Genomic DNA, 24,065 nt, shown 5'->3' with positions numbered 1-24,065 from the left:
TTCAAGAAGGACTTTCACTTCATAATGATCCATCATGGGATTACCTGATTTGAATCAAACTGGGTATGAGGCAGTGGGATATGTTCATTCTGTGCATAGACTTTCCATGCTCCTTGCCTATTAACATGGAGAGGACTGTCTTAACCCCTGGCATTGTTTCTTCCTATGTGATGGCCAACAGAGTAGTTGTGGCCTCTTCTGAGTCAACAATTACCCTAGGGAATTGCAGAATTGTTCCCAGTCACTTCATTCATTCCAGGAGCTAACTTCGATCCCATTTTATATATTGGATTAAACTGTGCAATAGCCTCAAAAGATCTATTTATGCATGGGGAGGGGGAATCAGCACTTTCTTCAATACTCCTCTGTCTCTTTCTGTCTCTGTCTCTGCTTTTCTTTCTGCCTATCTTCCTCTTCATCTTCTGTGGAAAACAAAGATGGATCAAATGTATAAAACATGCCAAAAGTGCAAACACAGGAGCCATACACTGTTTAATCAGATGCCACTGGAGGGTGAAATTTGAACTGCCAGGAAAAGGACATTTTTTTAAAGCATTAATTCAGGAAGATTACTTTTCTTTCATTGGCGGTGGGTGGGGAATCAGTTTTGACTTCTTAAGTTTTTGTTAGAAAACAAAACCCAAGAGTGTCCTGCAACTTTCTCAGAGAGCAGCTTCTTATAGTTCGTGCCAACACTGTCCACTTCATACACAGAGCTCACTCAGCTCTCTGTCCTTTGAAGTCCACTCCAAGTTTACCGAACTTCAGTATCTGATGAACTTTCTGTCTCTGTATGTAAAAAAATTTTCTTTCTTTACATCCTATGGAAGCATGTCTAGATCTTATTCGTGGGGTAAAACACAAATAAGTATCTTTTAATGCTTATTCCAACAATCTAAGGAATATTCAGTGGGAGAATTTTCATGTGTCCTGAAGAATTCTTGGAAAGACTCTTCTTAAATATATTCTCTTTGACAAACATCTCTTGGGTATCTACATTTTAACTATGGCTACCTACCTCATGGTTAGAGATTCTACACCTATATTTAAAATCGGTTCCCAGTTGCCCTCACTTTATCAACTGATCAGAAAATCTGAAGGGCATTAGGGCCACATGTTCAGGGTATGATGCCAGAGGGGTATGCATCAAATACAATATTTTATTTTGAAAGCTGAAGACTATAACTTCCCTTCTTCCCTTAACAAAAGGTCATTCCACTTCTTCAGGGAGAAAGCCATAAGCACTGGCAAAACTTCTTTTAAAATTTCAGGTTAAAGAGCTGGGCTGGGGGCACAGGAGGGGGATGTATCTAAGGATATCCACGTCCAGGTCCCACAGTTCCAACAGGCTCTGTGTGCTCCCACCCACCTGTCTGTTCCATCGCCTGTCACTGCTTCTGTCACTGACCCAGTGGGCACATCTTGTTTTCTCCTGATGGAATTCAGGGACCTAGCTCCGAGGGAGCATCTACAGGCCCCAACTCTGGTTGTCTCCCCACTTTACCCCTTTCCCCCAACTCATGAGGGATCCATCTGAAAAGTTTTTTAAACCTTTAACAAATAAGATTCCCCTTATAGTCCAACATATTTCTATGAGTTTTGGAGTATACACATTTCTAAAGGTATGGAATGAAAGCTGGTCCCTGCATTTTGAAAATAGTGGTGGGATGATCAAGAAAGCAGGAAGCTTGAAATTGCGGAGTTGGAAGTAGTTTCTTCATCCAGAAGCGAACTCCCCCATCAACACCACCTTTTCAGGAATTCCCTGGTGGTCTAGTGGTTAGGACTTGTACTTCCACTGCAGAGAGCACGGGTTCGATCCCTGCTTGTGGAACTAAGATCCCACAAGCCATGCAGTGCAGCCAGAAAAGAAAAACCTGCCTTTTCTTTCCATCTAGTTATTCTAATCTCCCTCATCATCTTACCTGTTATTTCTTGTCTTTGTTTTGTTTTGTTTATGGGTATCATTTGGTTCTATTTCTAACTTTGGATCATTTTCTCTTCCCTTCTGTCTGAACAGTTAAGCCGAGGCACTGACTCTGCCTCACACTTGCTCCACACACAGCGGTTCTGAATGTTCATAATCCCACTCCTATGATGAGAATAGAAAAGTCCTCTCTCTATATTACAGAATGGCAGCAACTTAAATGATATGTATTAAAGTACAATGAAAACTATACAGATTGATACAGGATACAGAAGATTTTTTATGTAGCTATGACAGAAAAAAAACACAAAAGAAACGTATTAGAAATATTTTTGAAGACATGGAAATCATACCATGGGTATTTTATGACATAAACTTCACATGAAAAAAAACCTTCTAAAATTGTGGAGAGGAAATGTTCTATATCTTTACTGGGGTAATGATTACATAACTGTATACATCTGTCATGCTTACTGAATTATGTACTTAGAGTAAATTATGACATTATGTAAATTACACTTCAATAAGTATGACTTTAAAATTTATGAGGAATACTTTTTTCTTTTTTTTTTTTTTTTTGCGGTACGCGGGCCTCTCACTGTTGTGGCCTCTCCCGTTGTGGAGCACAGGCTCCGGACATGCAGGCTCAGCGGCCATGGCTCACGGGCCTAGCTGCTCCGTGGTATGTGGGATCTTCCCGGATCAGGGCACAAACCCGTGTCCCCTGCATCGGCAGGCGGACCCTCAACCACTGCGCCACCAGGGAAGCCCGAGGAATACTTTTTAAAATAGAAAAGTTGTATGTGTGTGTATGTGTCGTCATTGTTTTATTGTATGTAAAATTTTTGTGTGTATTGTACATGAAAATTCAAAGTCAAGATTGACAAATTTCAGAAGATATAATAATTAATGAAAACCAAAAATCATTTTGCAGAACTAAATTGTGCTTGAGGTTATGACAATCACAGTCATTAAACAGCTTTCTCTAGACTCATTTAGTTTCTCGCATTATATTTCTCTATCTGCATTTTTATGTGTCTAACTTTTGGCAACCAAACCAAGTATTTAAGAATATCTTTTCTCCCTTAACGTTGGTATGTTCATCAAAATATTTTATTTTCTCCATTTACACATTCATTTTGTTTTTCAGTGATCAAAGTCTAATGATAATCTGGCGCTAAGGCAGTTTCTTTCTACCTTCCTTCAGTATCTAGAAACATTATTAGATTTAATAATATATAATTTAAATTCTAAAGTTTACCACTGTTTTGTCTTTTAAATGGTCATGAGTGATGATGACACTAGACCAATTTTTATTTTCATAATCTATAGATTTATTTTTGGCACAAATGTCTCTGTTAGGAAGCTTATGTAGAAGGCAGAAAAAATTGCAGTTAGATCCATGGTGCACACGATTTCTCAAAAACAAACAAACAAAAAAACAAACAGATTTTACCTTCATAGTTTACATACTATAATTTAAAAATTTCAAATTCATAGTGTAACTTACTTGTTTCCATATGCAAAGTTATATGTAAATTGTGTATCAGTGCTTCTAGTAATCTTGCTTGTGTCTTGGTATTGAAATTTTAGACCAATATAATTTGCCAAGAATCCTTTGTATGCTAAACATAACTACACAGAAAATATTAAAAAAAATCAGTAACAATATTTTACCATTAAATTGTTTTGTAGCAATTCAAATGAATTCAATCCAATCCAATAAATATCTATTGAGCATTTTTTATACAAAATGTATCAGAACACAGAGGAAGGAATGATTAATTTCAGACAATGAGATGCAGAATTGGGGAAGTTTTTATAGAAGAGGAAGGAGTTGATGTGACCTCACAATTAATGATTAATTCTTTTATTGTTTTCTTAGATATGATTTCCTTAAAAAAATGGAAATAATTCACTCCCTCTAGTCATGGAGCTATATAAGGATTAAGGCCAGTTCTAACTAAACTCTTCAATGAGTTTAAAACTCCATTACACACAGAGAAGACAGAGAAACATTCAGGTAGATTAACTAGGATGTGAATGCAGCTGAACATTTAGAGATGTCACCATACAATAGTTATTAAATACTGATTTTAATGGTCTACAACTCCTTAAAAATGCCAGATGTATTTAGAACTTAGAACTTTAGAACATGTGTTACAAGTTGAGAATTTTAAAACAAGAGAAAGGGTAAATCTATGACTGCTAGTCTTAGATACCTATCCTAAAACTGCCGTCTCCTCTGCTCGTGATCCTCCTTTACTTTTCCACAACTGGATACCCTAGATCACTTTATGACGGCTATCTATTTTTGTTTCTTCTTAATTAATGAAGGAATAATGAGATTATATATTTTAAATTGTTTTAGTATTTACATTTGTGTGCAAATAATGTTTTTTTCTGAAATTATAAGATAAAGCAGAATACATGTGCACGGTACTACGTATTCGTAAAATTTCATTTTTTGAGTATCAACAGACAAGGAAATCACAAGCACAGAATTGAAGCATGGTGCCTGTCCAACGTGATGTGACTTCACATGACAAGCAATTTTCCTTCTCTTAAAACTTCATGAAATTTTATTACCAAGGTATTTTACAAATTTAATTAGCATATAATTTTGTTGAGCTTACCTGATTATAAGGAAATAATAAAATGTTTCCATATGGTAGTCTGTTTGGTTTAACATCTGCTGAGTCAAAAAGAACAGCTGGGTTTTTCAGGGAATAACGACCACAGTAAGCATCAGTTTCAGCTGTCTTTTGCCCTCTATTAATATGCTCCTACAGAAACAATAATATTTCAAATGAAAACATGATTTATTGCCCTGCTTTACTCCCCAACATCTTCACCTAAGTCATTCAAGTTTCAACTCAGATCCCACTGCTTCCCAAACTGCTTTAACTTGAAATGTTTTCTCTCTTCTTTGAAAGTCTAAGGCTCTCATCTTATAACACTCATTTAGATACATACTCATATAATCCCTCGTACCTGTATTTGACTATTTCCCAAGTCCTCTCTTTCCCCTTATATTATGAACTCCTTAAGGATATTTATTCACTCCTTCCACAAATGATTTTTTGTGTTCATTCCATGCCACATTTTTACTTCTTTGTTCATTTGCTTGTTTTTTGTTTACTCTTCAGGGTTCAAATAGTGAAGAACCCTAACCCTACACACAGGAGCCTACCAGTTTGGGACAAAGGAACCAAGGATTATAAAACCAAGGCTGAAAGGAGACATCTAACTCACATAAAAGCATCAAAACAGATGACTCGCAGAAGTAACAAATGAATTGCCTTGAAAGAAGATGTGGCACATATATACAATGGAATATTACTCAGCCATAAAAAGAAATGAAATTGAGCTATTTGTAATGAGGTGGATAGACCTAGAGTCTGTCATACAGAGTGAAGTAAGTCAGAAAGAAAAAGACAAATACCGTATGCTAACACATATATATGGAATTTAAGAAAAAAAATGTCATGAAGAACCTAGGGGTAAAGCAGGAATAAAGACGCAGACCTTCTAGAGAACGGACTTGAGGTTATGGGGAGGGGGAAGGGTGAGCTGTGACAGGGCGAGAGAGAGTCATGGGCATATACACACTAACAAACGTAGTAAGGTAGATAGCTAGTGGGAAGCAGCCGCATGGCACAGGGATATTGGCTCGGTGCTTTGTGACAGCCTGGAGGGGTGGGATAGGGAGGGTGGGAGGGAGGGAGACGCAACAGGGAAGACATATGGGAACATATGTTTATGTATGACTGATTCACTTTGTTATAAAGCAGAAACTAACACACCATTGTAAAGCAATTATACCCCAATAAAGATGTTAAAAAAAAAAAAAAAGAATAAACAGGAGTAATTTAAAAGGAAAAGGGAGCCAAGGGGCATCAGAGAGAGCGTAAAATATGTGCAAAGAAGTGGGGACGTGAGAGAGTGGTGCTGGGAAACTCAAAGAGTCAAGGTGAAGTGTAGCCAAGAATGTGTGTTGTGATGATGATGATGATGGGAGATGAAGTACAAAAGGAGTATAACGTAAACTACTTGTTCAATTGTCTTGGCTGCAAGTACTACATTCAGGATAGGAGAACCCAAATACATGTATACTTATTGAAACAGGTTGAAAACGTAACCCATTAAATGATTTTCCCTTTTCTTCAATAATAAATCTGTTTGCATAAAGCATGACATGATATATATTTTTAAGGACTCATTTCTGGGGTATTGATCTGAATTGAATAACTAGCCTATATATTTCTTATTCCTATGGTATTCATTTGGAAATGGTGAACATCTGGCTTCCTCAAGTCTTCAAAATAAGAATTAGGAAGTTAAGTATATTTTAAATTTATTGTACATCAAAGAAAAATCTTTGTATTTCATCAAGAAGTAAATAATGACTAGGCATTGTACTAACTGACCAGAAGCAAGGGAAGCAATTTACTGTATAACGCTCTACTACAAATGGTATTCTCTGAAGCCAATGAGGAAAAAGAATATACTCTGCATCTAAATGAAGAAAACAAACAAAAAAACCTATAGATCTCACATTTACCCATCTTGCCTACTTTCTCTTGATTAAGAAAATTCAGGTGTCATTTTATAATGCAGGAAGTCATTTTATAATTGTTTATAAAGTCATATTTTATTTATAAAGTCATATTATAATTTTATAATAAAATGAGTCATTTTATAATGCAGGAAGATGCTAGAACAGACCTTACCAATAAATGTATGACAAAATTATACTTGAAACTTGACTTTAAATGTTAAAGGAATTAATGCTAATTCAAAAAATGACAAAATTCCAAACATTTATATGATTTCTTATCTGGTCCATTTCACAGATCATTAAATATTCCATACCAGGTTAAAATCAGTTTCATAACCTCTGAAGTATTTCACAACAAATCCTTCTTCAAAATTTGCAATTTGTGGTGGACACTTAGTGCTAACCATTTCTTCCACTGCTGCCTGAAACTAAATTAACAATATGAGCTTTAGTAACTTCTTTATGAAGAGTTAGAACATTACTAATTTAACTACTAATTCTACTAATTAAAAAAATAATTTCATAATTCCCATGTTAGCCATAATTATGAGGTCATTTCCTAAATAATTTCAAGTTAATATGTGATAATTTCAGTATCCAATGACTGTTTCAAGACTTTTATTTTAGAATGATAATAGTTATATCCAACTGGCTGATCTTAGCTTATTTAGTTATTACATAAGGGAGGCATATTGGTTTAGTAGCTTTTTAAAGACAGCAATGAGGCAAACCTAAATGAATTAGCACCTAATTAAACAGATTCCAAATGAATAGTTTTCCCAATTAATGCAAAATTAACTGGAAAAAATATATACTCCAATGCATTGTTTCTCAAAAGAAGAGATACATATACTGTAATCTCTTACTATTATTTAAGAAATAATAACTCTGGATTATATAGGAACTGGCACACATTCATGAGGTCTATAATTTCCATACCATATTTCTCTGATAAAGCACAGATATTTAGAATTAAGGACTTGAAATAGTGCACAATCTTCAGTCATCAAACAAATATTAACTCAAACTCATTGTACAGGTAGTTGTTGAAATGCAGTAATTCACAAGCAAACATTCCTCATGAGCAGCTGCCCCATATGCAGATACCTGGATGCTGTTGGCACAGATCCAAGAACTCCCCTTTCACTCCCTCTGTCATTGTGATATTTCCTCCCTTCTCCACTCACTATGAGTTGGCTCCAACCCACCATGACAAGGAGGAGATGTATTACTACTCCTTAAAATGTGTTTTTATAGAAGGCTGATGCTTAAGTGGCTTTCTGTTTAAAAAACTAACACAGAGCATACTTCAGCTTCTGATGACTGCGGCATAAGAGGCCTAGAAGGGATCCCATCCCAATTCAGTGTGAATGTGTCCAAACTGGGTTTTCCTTTGGTTTGTTCTGTAATAGCCAGTGTGACATTGTTCCCTTCAAATACTTCATAACTGAGCAGATCGAAGTCTCCTGCAATGAAGTACCAAACAGAATTTGAAGAAGTTAATTAATTAAATACCAATATACCCATGATAGAAACTCAGAGGTAACAAAACTAGTTTTATTTAGAATTGTATTATCACAAGAAAAAGGATAAATGGAGAAGATGCAGATCCTTGAATCTGATATTTAGCCATAGTAGAAACAGCAAAACAGCAGATAAAGTGCTATATATTTAAGGTTCTGTTTTTGTAGCGTAAAAAGAAGTTTTGTAAGATAAACAAAAGTTGGCATTGGGATCATGAGGTAAAAATCAATGGGCAATAAAATATTCCAAAAATTATTTAAGTTTTTTTCCGGTACCATCATCTTAGTATAAAGGGCTAGCCTGGGAAATTGCTATTTTCTTTAGTTACAAATGGAGTACAAAGATGAATTCCAGGAAGTAGCCCCATGCCTGCGAACCTTGTTTATACAATCTCACTGAAAGAAATAAGGCCTTGTCCTCACATGTCTCTCTTCTTTGGGAGGATGCTTTAACAGTGGAATCCTACTGACTTTCTCTAAGAGAATCCTACTGACTTTCTCTAAGAGAACAAAGATAACCATATCTTCTTTAGATAGCATTTTGACAATCTAACATTTGGGAAATTTTTAGAACTTCAATTCATGTTAAACAGAATTCTTTACTCTCTACTCAACAATCAAATTAACAACTTCATAAAATGAGACATAAACATTGAAGTAACAGTTTACTTATATGAATTGGAAAATAGTGACTGTGCAAAGAAAGGAAACACATATTCAGGGACCTATTTCATGAGCTAAATATCCCAAATACCCAAATTGGTTGCTAAACTTTGCTTTAAGACTTTAAAAGGTGACACTTGAAATTGTGAGACTTGAGGGCTTCCCTGGTGGTGCAGTGGTTTAGAATCCGCCTGCCAACGCAGGGGACATGGGTTCGAGCCCTGGTCCGGGAAGATCCCACATGCTGCAGAGCAACTGAGCCAATGTGCCACCTACTGAGCCTGCGCTCTGGAGCCCGCGAGCCACAACTGCTGAAGCCCATGCACCTGGAGCCCGTGCTCTGCAACAGGAGAAGCCACCGCAATGAGAAGCCCGCGCACCGCAACAAAGAGTAGCTACCGCTCACCGCAACTAGAGAAAGCCCGCGCACAGCAACAAAGACCCAACGCAGCCAAAAATAAACAAATTAAATAAATAAATAAATAAATAAACTATAAAACTTGCAGAAGAAAAACTGGAAAAATTTAAAAGAAAAAAATTGTAAGACTTGAAAACGTAATAAGAAGTTAATGGCCATTACTTGAAAAGGATAAAGAAGTCAAATAATTTTGGAAAATGCTGTATTAAATACAGGTGTACTGCTTTTTTTGTTTTGTTTTTATTGTTGTTTTTGTTTGTTGCTCATTGCCGGAGTCCTTGGGGATTTTAATATTCTATAATGAGCTCTATCAACCTTCAAGGAGAAGCTGTGGTATACAGAGCTTCCCACAGGGATTTGACCAGAGAATCCTTTTATCAAACAAGATCTAGCCAGACTAGTGTCTCCTGAGAAATACTGATTCACTTAAATTTCATTTCCAGAATTAATATCTTCACTAATTTTTGCTAAATGTAAAGTAGGCTACTATACTTATAGTGTATTTGTAGTATATAGCGTGTATACCTCATGCACTGGAGTTGTACACTCCTTGAAGTACAACTAAAATTTAAATTACAGTAGAACAAAATTGACCATTTATTTCTGTTTCTCCTGGAGGTGATCAAGGCTATGAATATGCATTTACTTTCCCCTGTCATTTTTTTTTTTTTTTTTTTTTTTGGCGGTACGCGGGCCTCTCCTCTCCCGTTGCGGAGCACAGGCTCCAGACGCGCAGGCCCAGCGGCCATGGCCCACGGGCCCAGCCGCTCCGCGGCATGTGGGATCCCCCCGGACCGGGGCACGAACCCGTGTCCCCCGCATCGGCAGGCGGACTCTCAACCACTGCGCCACCAGGGAAGCCCTCCCCTGTCATTTTATGCATCTTTTACCTTGTTCAGTGGAGTTGCGCAGGATACAAACTTATTTCCTAGAAAAAACTTTACAGAATTGCAAAATGAAATACATGCTTACCTCTAGTTGATATAAAGGTTACCATGTAAACATAGCTCTGAGGATTTTGTGTTCTTATTACTTGAACTGCATCCGGTTTTATAGACCAGAGGTCATTCAAGGCTGATTGCAGCATGAAGTCAGAAGCGTCAGCAGGTAGCCAGACTTTTCGATGAATTAACAAAAAATTAAAGTCAAATGATTAGGGGTTTTAATAAAAAAAAAAAAAGAGTTGAAATCTCTGCACTATCACAGCCAGCACTGATGTCTCATATTTGAATTTTTTAAAGTACCTATAGTCTGTACCATCAGTTATCACTTAATGAAATTACATTCTGAAATTGATTCAAGTTCAATAATATTGGCTGCTTAATTGGACTGTGATCTATTGAGGATAGGGCTCATATTTTATTGTTTTAATATTCCCATAGTAATAAGCATTGTATTTGGCAAACAGCAAGCACTCTTCAATATTTACTCATTGAAACAATTAACAGAAATAGCAAAATTATTTTTTCAGGGTTTTTTATAAAATATAGAAATGCAATATCTTCATTAACAGATAAATTAGTGTCTCATAGGTCTTTTGAGAAACTGAAATGCCTATCTCTATAATGATGAACTTAATTCCTATTAACTTAACACCTGTGAGTCACGGATACACAAATTCCTTATGTGTGTTTAGATATGCATTTATCATGATCCTTACAGAAGAAAATAATAGTATATATCTGAAAGCTGTTTTTACTGATGCCATTTTCTATCCCAGTCTGAAGAGTTTTCTTCATGATATATTTTTTTGCCTCTTTGTCTAGCATACTATTAAAACTATATTTTTCAGACAGTAGAATTTGACTAGAGCAAATACCTTTTCATAATTTTTTCTATACATGAAGAGTAATAAAATCTCCCTTATTATTTACAACTTACCAGTTTTTTCCTTGTTATAGATTAATCTATATTGGTAAAGTGAACATAAATTAGCTTCCACACATGGGCCGGTTACCATGATCTTCTGCACTTCATTGGTTGCATTAGTTGTTTCCCAGTTTTCCAATGTTATAACCTATTTCCCAATTTAAAAAAGCATATATTTACTATATGGAAAAATACATTTTAAAAGCATCATAAGTCAGCTATTCAATGCCTCTACATTGCCCTATCTTATTGCAAATGATAAACTATTTTAATGTGTAAGTCATCAAATAACAGACTCTTTGGTTTATAATTACAGATATTCCAAGGCACAATTCAGTAATTTTCCATGACTGTTTTCCCCCAAAACAGTATCTTACCTAGTAAAATTAATAACCAAATAGAGCTCCTATATTTGAGCATTTACTTTCTACAAAGTGGATCTATAATCATAGCAAACCTGTACTTCCTGGACAATTGTCGACTGGGATTTGATCACTTGTTCTTCATTCACTGCATCTTCTGTTTGTTGTTCAGTATAGACATTTCTATACTGGTACAGTCCAACATCCACAAAAGCACTTAGTCTGTACTCCTGCAGCAAGATTTCAATGTAATATCTGGAAAATAGTGTAACTAAAGAATGTAACTTTTTCTCCAGAGCACTTGTCATGAATTTTTCTTTAAAAGTTAGTCACTGAGGTAGGATTCAAAGTAGAAAGGGGGTGACCAAAGCGATATGCACTTAGAGATAAGGCTATATTATTTGAGTAAAATGAACTGGCAAGACAAGCTACCTTTGGAAAGGTCCCAGGGACCACTGTGCAATAAACCATCCTGCGTGGCCTCAATTTCAGAATACACAACCATCATTATAAGTGCCAGTGTAAATTTCAAGCTAGTTTGCAGACGCACAGATACCGGGGGCAAGATCTATTACAAGTCACCTTCATGCAAGCTCTGTGCTCTTGCCAAGCAGGTAAATTGAACTCATTTTCCAAGGTCAAGGCAAAGCCTGAAGGTGTATTGACACTTAATAGCAATAGGTATTAACGAGATACTCCATTTACTCTGAATTGGCCCAGGGAACTTGGTTAAAAAAGAAAATGCTTAAGTTTAGAGAGAAGTGATAGAAGGAGGAGGAGAAAAAGAATGGAAAGCTTATTATTCCTAAGACTTTAGTGAGAACACTTAGTGTGATTTCTCTCAGGTACCATTGATCCCAACCCTCTCTGTCCAGCTCCATCACATCTTCATGGTGCTGCCTATGAGCATAATCTAATCGATATCTGGAAAGGTGACATGGTAAATGGAAAAAAAAAAAAACAACTCCTCCCATCAAGAAGTGAAGTGCATTTCTTCACCCACTGAATCTAAGTTTGGCCATTTGCTTTGGCCAATTGGATATTAGCAAATATGATACAAGCAGAATTTAAAAAGTACCTGTGCATTAGGAATTGCCCTCTTAACTGCTGGGACACTGTGACAAGCCTGGGCTAGCCTCCTTGAAGATGAGAGACCATGTGAAGTGAGACATCCCAGATATCTCAGTTCCCATCAGGACAGCTGAGCCTCCTGATATGTCAATGAGGCCATCCTGGACCATTAATCACCAACTAAATAGTCAGGATCAAAAGAACTACCTAGCTAATCACAAAACTGGGTTGCTTTAAGCTACTAAATTTGGGGGAATGGTTTCTTACGCAGCAAAACCTAACAGATACAAATGGTAAATGGAAGAAAATTTCAATGAAACTTTTGATGTTCTCCATGTAACTTAGCTATTTTGCATATATCATCTTTTACCTCCCTGTTTTCTAGGAATCCTGAATTGACTTTTCAAATGGGATTATTAGCTATTTGAATAATATCCTCATTTTCTCCCTGGAATTGACCTTTCAGCACTAAATAAGTACTCCTTAAGGGCAGGGAATATATTTTAATATCCTTTGTACTAAATTTCTAGTACCTGGTCCAGGGTCTGGAATAACTCAAGAGAATATTAAATATATATTAATTATGGTACAAATCCATGTGGTTTTTGTGATTTTTCTCTAGCAATACAGAAAATAGGAGAAGAGAAATTAGATGGCTGGATTGACTGAAAGGTCCTAATAAGAAACTAAAGCAGGATTAAGTAAATTTCACAAAATTGTAATTTCTGCAACAGGAATAATTTAGATTTCAAATTTTCCTGGTTAGCTGAATGCCAGTATGCTTGAAAATATAGAAACAAAACTTAGCCAATTATAGAGAATGACCAATTAAAAATTAAACCAATAAACTAGTATCACTTCTACCAATAAAACAAATTGAAAATATTTTTATATATAAAATTATAGTTTTTAAATATTACACAATAATTTAAAGAAAAGAAAAAAACCTTACTCTTTTCCTTTTTGAAGATGAATGTCATCTGATCTTTGTGTTGGGCTGGAAAAATAACTGTTGGCATTGGAAGAATGATAGGCAATCCTCACCTTATCCCAAAAAGACAGAGAGAGACGGAGAGAGAGAGAGAGAGGGAGAAAATAACTTATTAATAAGACTGTTCAGCATTTATTTATCATTTATTTTTTCTGTCAGTCTTAGAACTTTTTTCTAATATCTGATTTTTTCATGTTTTTCATGATGAAATGGATTTTAAAAAATTACCAAAGCTCACTTCACCCCTTCCACCCTTAACTAACATCAACTCCACTATTCCATGAACACACACAGAACATAGCTTTTCCACAATTAGAACTGCAAATGGGAAATTTAAAGATCCATACAGGGAGGAGGTTGTTACTGTTAAATAAAATATTCTTTTGTTCTGCTGAGAACTTTGAGGGACTTAATCCAAATGAGATCATTAAAAGGAGGTCTGAAAGATGCCAAAGATTACTAATTGGGTCTGCATACTAGAAAGAGAAGACTTTGGGCTTCCCATTAGAAATGACTGTCTTTAAAGGAAACATGCTGAAAAGCTATGGTAAAATTGGAATTCATGTGTTATAGGCAGGAATTTAAACTTTTTCATCCAGTTTGGGAGACAACCTTGCCATATATATAGTGATTCATAAAATGTTCTTATGATTTGATTCATTAGTTTCACATTTGTGAAACTGTCCTAAAGAAATAACATAAAATACAAAATAATTTAATGAACACAAATGTTCAATTGAGTATGATTTGTGGTCATAAAAAATCAGAAGTAAGTTAAAAACTTATCAGTATGGGGAAAGGTAGTAAAGTCATGCAATAGTATACTATTCAGTCATCAAAAATGGTGTTATATAAATTATTTAATAATATGTGAAAATACTAATACATGACAAAAATGACTATAAAATTGGATGTATGATCCTATTTATGTAAGAAACAAAATACAGACGAAAGGAGATAATAGACTTTAATCTCATGACCAAGTAATAGTGAAACAGATCTAGCAGGATAGTGAAATACTTGTACTCTTCTCCAAATTTCCTATGTGTGACCATAATTCTTTCATAATAAAAATAATCTTCAATTTTAAAGGAAACATATTTGTTTTCTTTTTTGGTTAGAGAAAACTTAGGTATGGTAAAGCATTTTCTTTTAGACAATGGGTTTTCAAACAACTTTATGGTTCATACCACATGTGTTAAAATAGCCAAGAACCCACCACATAAATTCGTTAATATATTCACTGGTTTTGGTGTAGAATAAATGGGATATGTATAAAGGTTATTATATTGTTTCTATAATATCAAGTAGTGTTCTGTGGCTTCCCTACCTTATCTTCAGGAAGTCCAGTCTGGCTGAAATAGATAGCATAACGGTCATCACCTTTGATGTAGAATCTATAAACATCAGAATCTGGAGCCACCAAAAATCCACTGAAGCGTGCAACAAATGTATCTTGTCCCATAGGCCAAAGATAGGAAGCTGAATCTACCCAACTGGTACCCATGTACCCTGGAGTTTTTTCATCGTATTCGAGTATCTCTTCAAGATGTACTGGACGGCTACTATTCCATACCTCAAGCTTTAGGCCTCTCCCACCTGAACATAACAAAATAAAAGAAGGCTTTCATCAGAATTTTCATGCAGTATCTCAATGTCTTTTACTTGGGTGGTGATTATAGGTATTCTATTTCTATTCACATTTTTACAGCATGTGTGTAAACAAAACAATTACACATATCTCTACGTGTATCTGTACCCAGAGGATAGACTGCTGTTACGACAGTCTGCAATTTATTGTTTCACATATCTGTCCCTCAGATTCTATGTAAAATGAGAGTAATACTATGATTGACAAGGCTACTATGGGGATTAGATATCATACATATGTAAAACACCTGGTACTTAGTGAATGCTTTACATAAGATAGTAATAATATAATAATTATGATTTTTGATATGACTGATGTTGCTTTATATAGTCAAGACTCAAAACTTCAAGATTCAGACCATTTGATTACAAAATCTTCACCTTGATTATTCTCTCTAATAAAAGTTACTCAATTAATGGCTCAAAGAACAGACACTATTGGCCTTAACGTTTCTGTCAGTATTTGTTTTTCTTCTTTTTAACACTACTTTGGCTCTAGGATTTCTCCTCCTTCTTGGACAGAATCAGAGAGAGAACATTCTCATTAAAGTGAACTTACACTTGCCAGTGTAATTTTTTCCTAATCATAATGAGCCGTCTCACTTTTTATTTTTCTTCTTTAAAATACAACAACAATCAGCTCAGGCCTTGGTTCAGCAGCCTTAGGCTTGTCTGGAGTGCCTGAATCTGGAAAATAATGGCTACTACTCTTCCCCTGAGTCTGCTGAGAGAAAAGCTTGAGCACTTCAACCTTTCATAGCAGCAGCATGCTCTGGTATATACAACTTTCTTTAAAGTAATCAATTATAAATATCAAAATTCTCCTCTTAAACCGGTCAATTTTTAAATATTGTTCAAAACAAGGACATTTAAGAGGTTAATAAAATGAATTTACTTGGCTTCAAATACCAGTCAATGACACAATTATAAACTGATTTCACTGAGTGCACAGGATGAGATACAGAATCCATGCACACACATGCACAGCATCACGGTGGTCTAGTTGCAGATATCAAGGCCATCAGGTGCACTTTCACTGGTCACAGGTGAAAATCTGAAAAGAATTTTGTGTTCCGTTTCTCTCATCCCTGTGATCATGCCTAAATCATTCTAGACAAATAAGGATTTAACCCCTGACGTTTATTTTTTAACCAGGAATAAAGCATTTTAAAATTTTCCATGTAGCCTGTACCAAAATTTAGTAATAATCATTTGATCTGAAATAAAGGCACCCTTATACTCTATCAATAGAGTTTTCACAGGGTATCTGAGTAATTTAGGCCAGGTTTACCTACACTGGTGCAGCCTTGATGCAGCTATATTAATAGAAAAATTTCCTAATCCAGAAAGTATAAAGAAAAAAACTAGAAAGAAATTTATTATAATTCTCACTACAAATTCTAAAAAATTCAAATAATATTTTTTGTTACTATGTTACGGGCTCAATGTTTGGGTCCCCTCAAAACTCAGATGTTGAAACCTAATGCCCAATGTGATGGTATTAGGAGGTAGGGCCTAATGAATAGGATAAGTGCCCTTATGAAAGAGACCCCACAGAGGTCTCTTCTCCCTAGCCCTGAGAAGGCCTCATCTGTGAGAAAGCAGGTCCTCACCAGATCCCCAATCTGCCAGTGCTCTGACCTTTGACTCCTATCCTCCAGAAATGTGAGAAATCAATGTTGTTTATAAGCTACCCAGTCTATGGTATTCTGTTATAACAGCCTAAACGGACTAAGACACTATAGATATCTGTCAATAATATTCCTCTTACGCAAATATAGAAATGGTCCTTCTCTCTTTTGTTGACTTACCTGGATATACAGTTTTAAGAATATCAGGTTTAGGGGGTGTCTTGCAACATATGCTGTTTTCTGTGACATTCAAAATATCACAGGCTTGACCTACAGAGAAGCAAGGGCAGAACTGTTACTACAGAGCTTCAGAATGAAAATCACATCAGCCTATCTTGGAGTGTTTTTTCAATTAAAGCTAAGTTACAAAAGCAAGAGGCAAAGTTGAAGGGTCTTAATTTCCTTTACATATTCTCCATGAAAGCTTTAGCATTCATCAATTGTCATACTTCCACAGGCTACATTTTGCTGGCAAAATCTCACAAGTCTGAGTTAGAATATTTCATAATTTCAGAGAAACAAAATACGAAATTTGATAAAATGATGTCACTGTGAAATATTTTATCTGGGTCCAAAGCAAAGCCTTATGTTTTGTTCCTTGGAGAAAGTTTCTGAATAAATCAATGATGTTCAGAATTTACAAAAGTAGATGATCCCGGTCCTCTTAGGTTAATGGTGGTTTTGTCCAACTTTTTCAAATGAAAACAAAAGGAATAATAACTTGTAAGTGGTATTTCCACAGACAGATGGAAACCAAAACAGACAAGATTCTAAATAACAGTTGTTACACATAAGCACAATTAGACTTCAGTAAGAGTGTACGTTTTAGACCCCCATGTATTCCTCACAGTGCCTCATGTAAGGTCAGCCCTCATTAACTATTTACTGAAACGGAAATAACCCATAAACAGTGAAGCAAGGGAAATGGAGGAAAGTATCTTTGCCACATTTTGTTTGGTGGCCTGGAAAATGGATACTTCAACACAACCTTTCACTATTTTGAATGCTTTGTGAATGCAAGATCATTGAACTAGAAAACAGTACATTTTAACAGTATATTAAACTAACTTAACCTATTTTGTTTGGAGCAAAGATACAAAAACTGATCATTATTTTCAAGAAATTATTGAGGATTCAAAATCTCAAATCTGGCTATAACATTAATGGCAATGAAATATAAAAAAATTTAACATGTTATCTTTGCATATCAGCTGTATCATAATATCAGATCGTAAAACATATTATATATATTAAAAATATTTTATGTCCCTGCTTCTAATATTTAAAATATAGTATCTGATCAGAATAACATATTATATGAAAGTTTAAAATCTTTTGGCCTATGCAGGTGGCCAGCAAAGATTCATGGGGATAGGAAAGACATTATATGAATGTTACACGAGGTTGCTTTCTATGAATTTCTTTTCTTGAAATCACATCTTGGCTGGCTCATTAGCAGTTCCTTAAAAGCAGAAAGTACCTAAGCAGCGGGCTCTATCAGAAAAATTACGTGCCAGGTGCATGGGCAGATATCCTGTCCCCTGCACGTCAAGGTAGGTAAGGTCATTATAACTGAGTGGGAAGACCCCCACTGTTACATTCATCCCCAACTTCCTATTTGAGCTGCCTAGCACCCTACCTCTGAACAGATCTGAACCAGACATATAAAAGTGATGCATAACCAGAGAATCAAGCCTGATGTGCAGCTGTGAACATATAACACATTAATTGATGCTCTTTCTAAGGCCAATATCATCTATAATTACTGATGTCCAGATAAGGCACCGTATATGACAAGGGGATGAGGAGAGTATCCCTAAATACCACTTTAAATTTCCCATAATTACCTAACCTTTTAAGAAATAATAACAGTTCAAAAAGGTAATTTAAGAGTCTATTAAATAGAGGGTACGTGTGTCGCTAAGTGTGGTGAGGAATTTGTTGATGGCAGCCATGATGCTGCCATGCAGTGCCCTTCGGTGCTGACCTCAAAGCCCAAATCTTGGTCATAAAAAGGCTGCAAGGAGTGGTCCTCACTGGAGAATTGCAGTGGGAAGAGCATCGAGCCCCAGAACCAAATGCCCATCTGAAAATACACAGCTTTTAAATTAAGCATTAATTAAGAAAAGACTGTTATTCTTCTTAGATGTTATTAAAGAAAAGGAAGGATTGGTTCTTTTATTAAAAATCATGAAAATTACCTCCAACAAAAACTCGGACTGGGAAATCTGTCTCATCAAAGAACCGTCCACTTATTGTTAGCATGGTGCCGCCTTGAATGCTTCCTTGTGAAGGTGAAACCTTAGTGACCTCTGGGAGGGGGAGGGGAAGGACAAGAAATACAATGTCATGAATATTACACATAAACACAAATGTTTGATTTTTACCAATTTTCCAAATTACCTAGCCATAGTACATAACACAGTGAAGGTATTGGATTACCAAATGAAAGTATCAGGTGTTTCATTATTTTGTCTCTGATGCAATCCTGCAAAGAGGACTATAAACATGGCTTTCACAGAGACCTACATCTTCTGGGGACCAGGCGTTAGTGGTAACTAGTACTAAAGAGACACTGGTAACAGAAGGATCCAGAGAACAAGGAAAACCTGGGCTGAGCATACATGTTTGGTTCCAAAAGAAAACAGGAAGGCAAAGAGAACAGCCTCTTCTCTATGCTCTTGAAGAATGAATCTTCCTTATATTTATGGGCCAACATCTTATATTTTTTTCATATACTAATATATTAACTATGATTGGAATTCTTGTGGCTTTATATATAAAAGTCTTAGGTATATTGGTAAAATAGCCCAGTGCATAACATATCGTAGATTCTTATTAAAATATATCCTTATTAGTTCAATCTATCAAAGTTCTATGTATTTTTACATAGGAGTTTCACATTAAATAAGTTTCTAGAAAAAGCCAGGATAGATCATATTTGATTGATTCCAAGACATACATTTTTTTCACATTTGAACATCTTTGAAATCTGAACCATCCCAGACCTGGAAGGAAGTACAATTCTTCCAGAAGGGTTTGTGTTTGCTTCTGACACTCGCCTAGGGGCACTACCAACCTTAGACCTCATTAAATTAAAATAAATTATGATCTGCTTGAGGATTCTTTTGGACCACACTGACAGCATAAATCTCAGAGAGTGCTGGTTTGTGGTTTCAACTGACAGCAGAGATTTTTTTTTCCTCCCTTGCTCAACAGCCCAAGTTGAGATGCACAAGTTTCCCTGCTGTCTCTTTTAGTGTGATAAGTGTATTTCTCAATCAACCTTACACCAGAAATGTAGTTTTCGGGATCGTAGCTTAATGTCAGGACTTCCTATTTCACTCCTCATCTTAGGTGTGTTTCCTTTCTTAGAATTACGTAACATAATATAGTACACTTTACAGTCACTGTTGTATTTGATTTGATGAAATATCTCTTCTCCCACCCCCCACCCCACACACAGAAAGGTCACATACCTGCATACGTTTGAAACATTGAAATTTTATTGAGAGAAGAAACAAAATATGCCATTTTTTGTGGTAAACTCCTGTTTAAAAAAAGTAAAAATTCTTGCTTTAAAAATGACCTTTATTTTAGGAAACTGTTTCTTTTTTTTTTTTTACTTTAGTGATAGAAATCATATAATTTACAAAGGAGCAGGAAAGAACTTTTCAGGAGGATAAAATTGTTCTACATCCTGATTTAGTTATTGATTACACAAATACATGAAGATATATTTGTCAGAACTCACTGAACTGCACACTTAAAATATGTACATTTTATTATATGCAAATTATACTTCAATAAAGTAAGAATTTATATTAACATAAAAAATAAAGACAGGAGGACTGCCCTTCATAAAAGCTGGGCTCTACTGATGACCACCCCAGAGTGCTCTATGCTCTTATAACCCATTTACTGTCAGAATAACTAACATATTGAACACTTATCAGGTATGCTAAGATATTTAAGCTTTTAAGCTAAGATTTTTTAAGCTTTTAATTTATCACGCTATTAAATTTTCAATTTTATATTCCATGAAGTAGGTAAAACTCAGAGAATTTTTATCTTAGTCAAGATCACAAAGACAGTAAGTAGCAGAAATAGAATTTGAGCTCAGGCAGTTTGAGTCCAGAGCCCTGGGTACTACACAGTTCTCCTCTCTTGCCACTAACTTACATGAGAATACAAATGGATGACAGCAAGTCCACAACAGTCCACCAGAGTTAAGTCACCCTTAATAAACACAGAACCTATTCATATTTTTGACAGATACATACTTGCACTTCCATAGTCTAGAGGATTAGGAAAGGAAGGAATCTGATCCTAAAATTAAATGCTGTTCTCTTAATTACCTCAATTAAATTCATAATTAGAAAAGTTAAGAAATTCTAATATTAAGACCTAAACCCATTCACCCTAATTATAACACAATGAACTGGAATCTAAAAGGATAATGCAAATCTTGTGGTGGAGACCAAGAGTTAACTCCCTATAAGTCTAACACAGGCATTATAATTTGCATTTGCAAAGCTAAAGAGTCCCTGAAAATATTTTATGCTAAATTAGTTATTTTAGAAGTTCATACTAGATTTTATATTTTTATGTTATAAGCTTTTCAGCTGATTTCTCAAAGATCTGAAATGATGCCAGTTCCGACAATGTTGTCTGGGGTCAGATCCTGCATCTGAAACATTAACTCTGCTTTTTAAGTTGGTGGGAAAATTGCCTCCTGAAATAAAATTTGAATGTAATTTATTTGGTATGACACTGAGGTGATTTTCACTAATTCATTGATAATGACTAGGCATTTCTCAATTAAGCGAGCCTCATCTAAACCTTATCAGTTTGGAACAGCTGTTGTTTGAACTTGGGGTAATAGAAGAGAGAAGGTTGGTTATTAAAAGAAATACAGAATGCATACAACATTGTAAATCAACTAAACTTCAAAAAAAAAAGAAATACAGAATGGGTGCCACAATACTGTCTAATTGGTTCATCTGATATTCAGGAATACTCCTGAAATTTGTAAAATATGGATTTTATAACTTATAAAATGACAATGTTTTTAAATGCCATGTAATCTTAAAACTAGGCTCTTAAGTAGTAAATGTCATATTTTTAACAGTTATCTTAAATTCGTAAGATTGTTTTATACAGAAACACAATTTCTTAAATTCTGAGACACTAATACAAAAGGAAATCCATTGGCTTAAAAAGGAAAAAAATGATTATAAGTCAAGATCACAGAATTAACAATTTTATGCAATATTTTTGCCTGTATATGTGCAAATTTTCTGACTTTTTAAAATTGAAAATTGGGGGCATGTTAATGTCACATATTGACTTATGTATACTTATTAATCACATTCGAGCTTCATCACTCAAATGTTCTATTTTTGGGTAATTATTTCTCTGAGAGACATGTGATGGATTTGGCAATTAGTACCTTTCATACAGACTCAGGACTAAGAAGTCACACATTGAGAGCATAAAAGAACCATATATAGTTCATGAAATAATTTAAAACTGAGTAATTGTTGCTTCTGACATATTTTTCTAGTATTTTCAATAAAATCCTATTGTCTAATCTTATCAAATTATATGTAAGTAGGCCATGTCCTTGCAGCAAATCACAGTTAAGTCATGGGACTGTGTCATTTGCCCCATGTAAATCATAAAGGTAAATCTTAGCACCGTTTACATATCATCCACTCTGGCTTATCTTGAATTATAATATTCTTCACGGCTTTAGAGCAGTATATATTATTCTATAATGAAGTGTCCAGTGGGAATTCTCTGGCGGTCCAGTGGTTAGGACTTGGTGCTTTCACTGCCAGGGCCTGTGGTCAATCCCTGTGGTCGTGGAATTAAGATCCTGCAAGCTGCGTGGCACAGCCCAAAAAACTGTTAAAAATTTTTTTAAAAAGAAAATACAGTCCCTGTGCTTTGGGGACCCACAATTTAAAAAAAACAGTGTCCAGCCCAGGTTTATAACTTGGTAATAAACATATTGCCTCTAGGTGTCTAGAACTAGCTCATGCCTAAATACAGTGATAATGGATTTGGTTTCACCGACTCAACTGCATTTCCATACATGCAGGGACCAAATCTTACCCTTCTCTTTCAGTCTGTAAACAATGAACAGGAATAACATCTACTCTGATTACAATATTGCCACTCTTTCCAAACTTCTAAGCACTGAGTCTCTCTTCAGAGACAAAAAAGAAATCAATAGACCTATTTTATCATTGGTCTACTACTGACATATTAGGACTGGATGGCTAAATCTTGTGACTTATTTGGATTTCTATCAACCAGCTCATTTTCCCAGTGGAAGATGCTATGACATTTTGGGAAGAACAATTCATTTAGGTTTGGCACATCATGGTCCTGCCCATAAAAGGCCATTAGCATGCTATAGTTAGTGGGACTGCCAACAAATGCCACCCCCCCACATTTGCAAATACTCCAGGAGTGGGGTGATCCCACCATGTTAGAGAATCCTGAGTCAGGATGTTAAATACTGATGAGATGTGGTTCTGTGACTGAAACCCTCCATCAGTCATGGCAGAGCACTGGAATAAAAGGCTTAGGCCCTGGAGTCAGACTGCATGGGTTCACATTCTAGCTCTGCTTCCTACCAGCTGAATATCCTTGGGCAAATTATTTAATGTTCCTAAGCCTCATTTTCCCAGTGTGCAATATGGGGTGGATGATAACATTCAATTTATAGGTTCTTTGGGAGTATTAAACTAGATAATATATGTAAAGTGCCTAACACCATGCCTGCTACTAAATGTTCATTATTATTATCTATAATATGACATTTGCAACATGTGTTGAGACTTGCATATTCTGATATTTCTGTAAGCGTGTGGTGGTCTTTCTGACTGAAATTAGGATATCTGGAAATAAGCTCTAGTTTTACTAAAAATCATAAATATAAGTTATTAACATTGGTGTTAAAATGAACAATTAAAAGCTATAACTACCATCTTTCAAAACTCTATTTGTCCTGACACTTTAAGAGAAAACCATTATCAGGTAATATTAACCATGAGGTTTTATTTATTCTTACATTAGTTCAAATCAAAATTTAATTACTTAGCTATCAAAACAATTTTAATTAAATAAGAAGGATGACAAAACATAAAATAACACTTTATAATATCACAATCAAAGATTTTTTTTAGTTATTGTTTTAGGTAATGCTAGATTTCCCAACAATTGGAAGGCCATGTCTGAGGCACAAATTATGAGTGAACAGGAGTTACAGATCCCTTAAATGTTAATTTGGGGGAAGAAAGTGATTAATTTTTTAATCTAGGGATCTATATAGCACAAAGTAAATGTACACTTTTATTTTATTGACCCAGTTGAATTAATTATGAAA

General features: G+C 35.3%; 1 protein-coding gene across 1 annotated transcript in view; it reads right to left on the bottom strand.

The window, feature by feature from the left end:
- PKHD1L1 (PKHD1 like 1) overlaps positions 1-24,065 on the bottom strand; it is a gene marked incomplete at both ends in the record, with an annotated part of 151,486 nt that overhangs the window by 104,797 nt on the left and 22,624 nt on the right. Inside the window, 12 exons of the mRNA XM_082858454.1 lie at positions 3,438-3,562; positions 4,564-4,713; positions 6,803-6,916; positions 7,797-7,954; positions 10,065-10,208; positions 10,974-11,109; positions 11,419-11,578; positions 13,347-13,438; positions 14,716-14,984; positions 16,847-16,936; positions 18,868-18,978; positions 20,146-20,216. Of these exons, the coding sequence (XP_082714580.1) occupies positions 3,438-3,562; positions 4,564-4,713; positions 6,803-6,916; positions 7,797-7,954; positions 10,065-10,208; positions 10,974-11,109; positions 11,419-11,578; positions 13,347-13,438; positions 14,716-14,984; positions 16,847-16,936; positions 18,868-18,978; positions 20,146-20,216 (1,620 nt within the window). The remainder of the gene's footprint in view (positions 1-3,437; positions 3,563-4,563; positions 4,714-6,802; positions 6,917-7,796; positions 7,955-10,064; positions 10,209-10,973; positions 11,110-11,418; positions 11,579-13,346; positions 13,439-14,715; positions 14,985-16,846; positions 16,937-18,867; positions 18,979-20,145; positions 20,217-24,065) is intronic.

This window comes from Leucopleurus acutus (assembly GCF_964270905.1).
Source record: "Leucopleurus acutus genome assembly, chromosome: 17".
Taxonomy (NCBI): Eukaryota; Metazoa; Chordata; class Mammalia; order Artiodactyla; family Delphinidae; genus Leucopleurus; species Leucopleurus acutus.
This window is presented reverse-complemented; position numbering and strand designations above follow the sequence as displayed.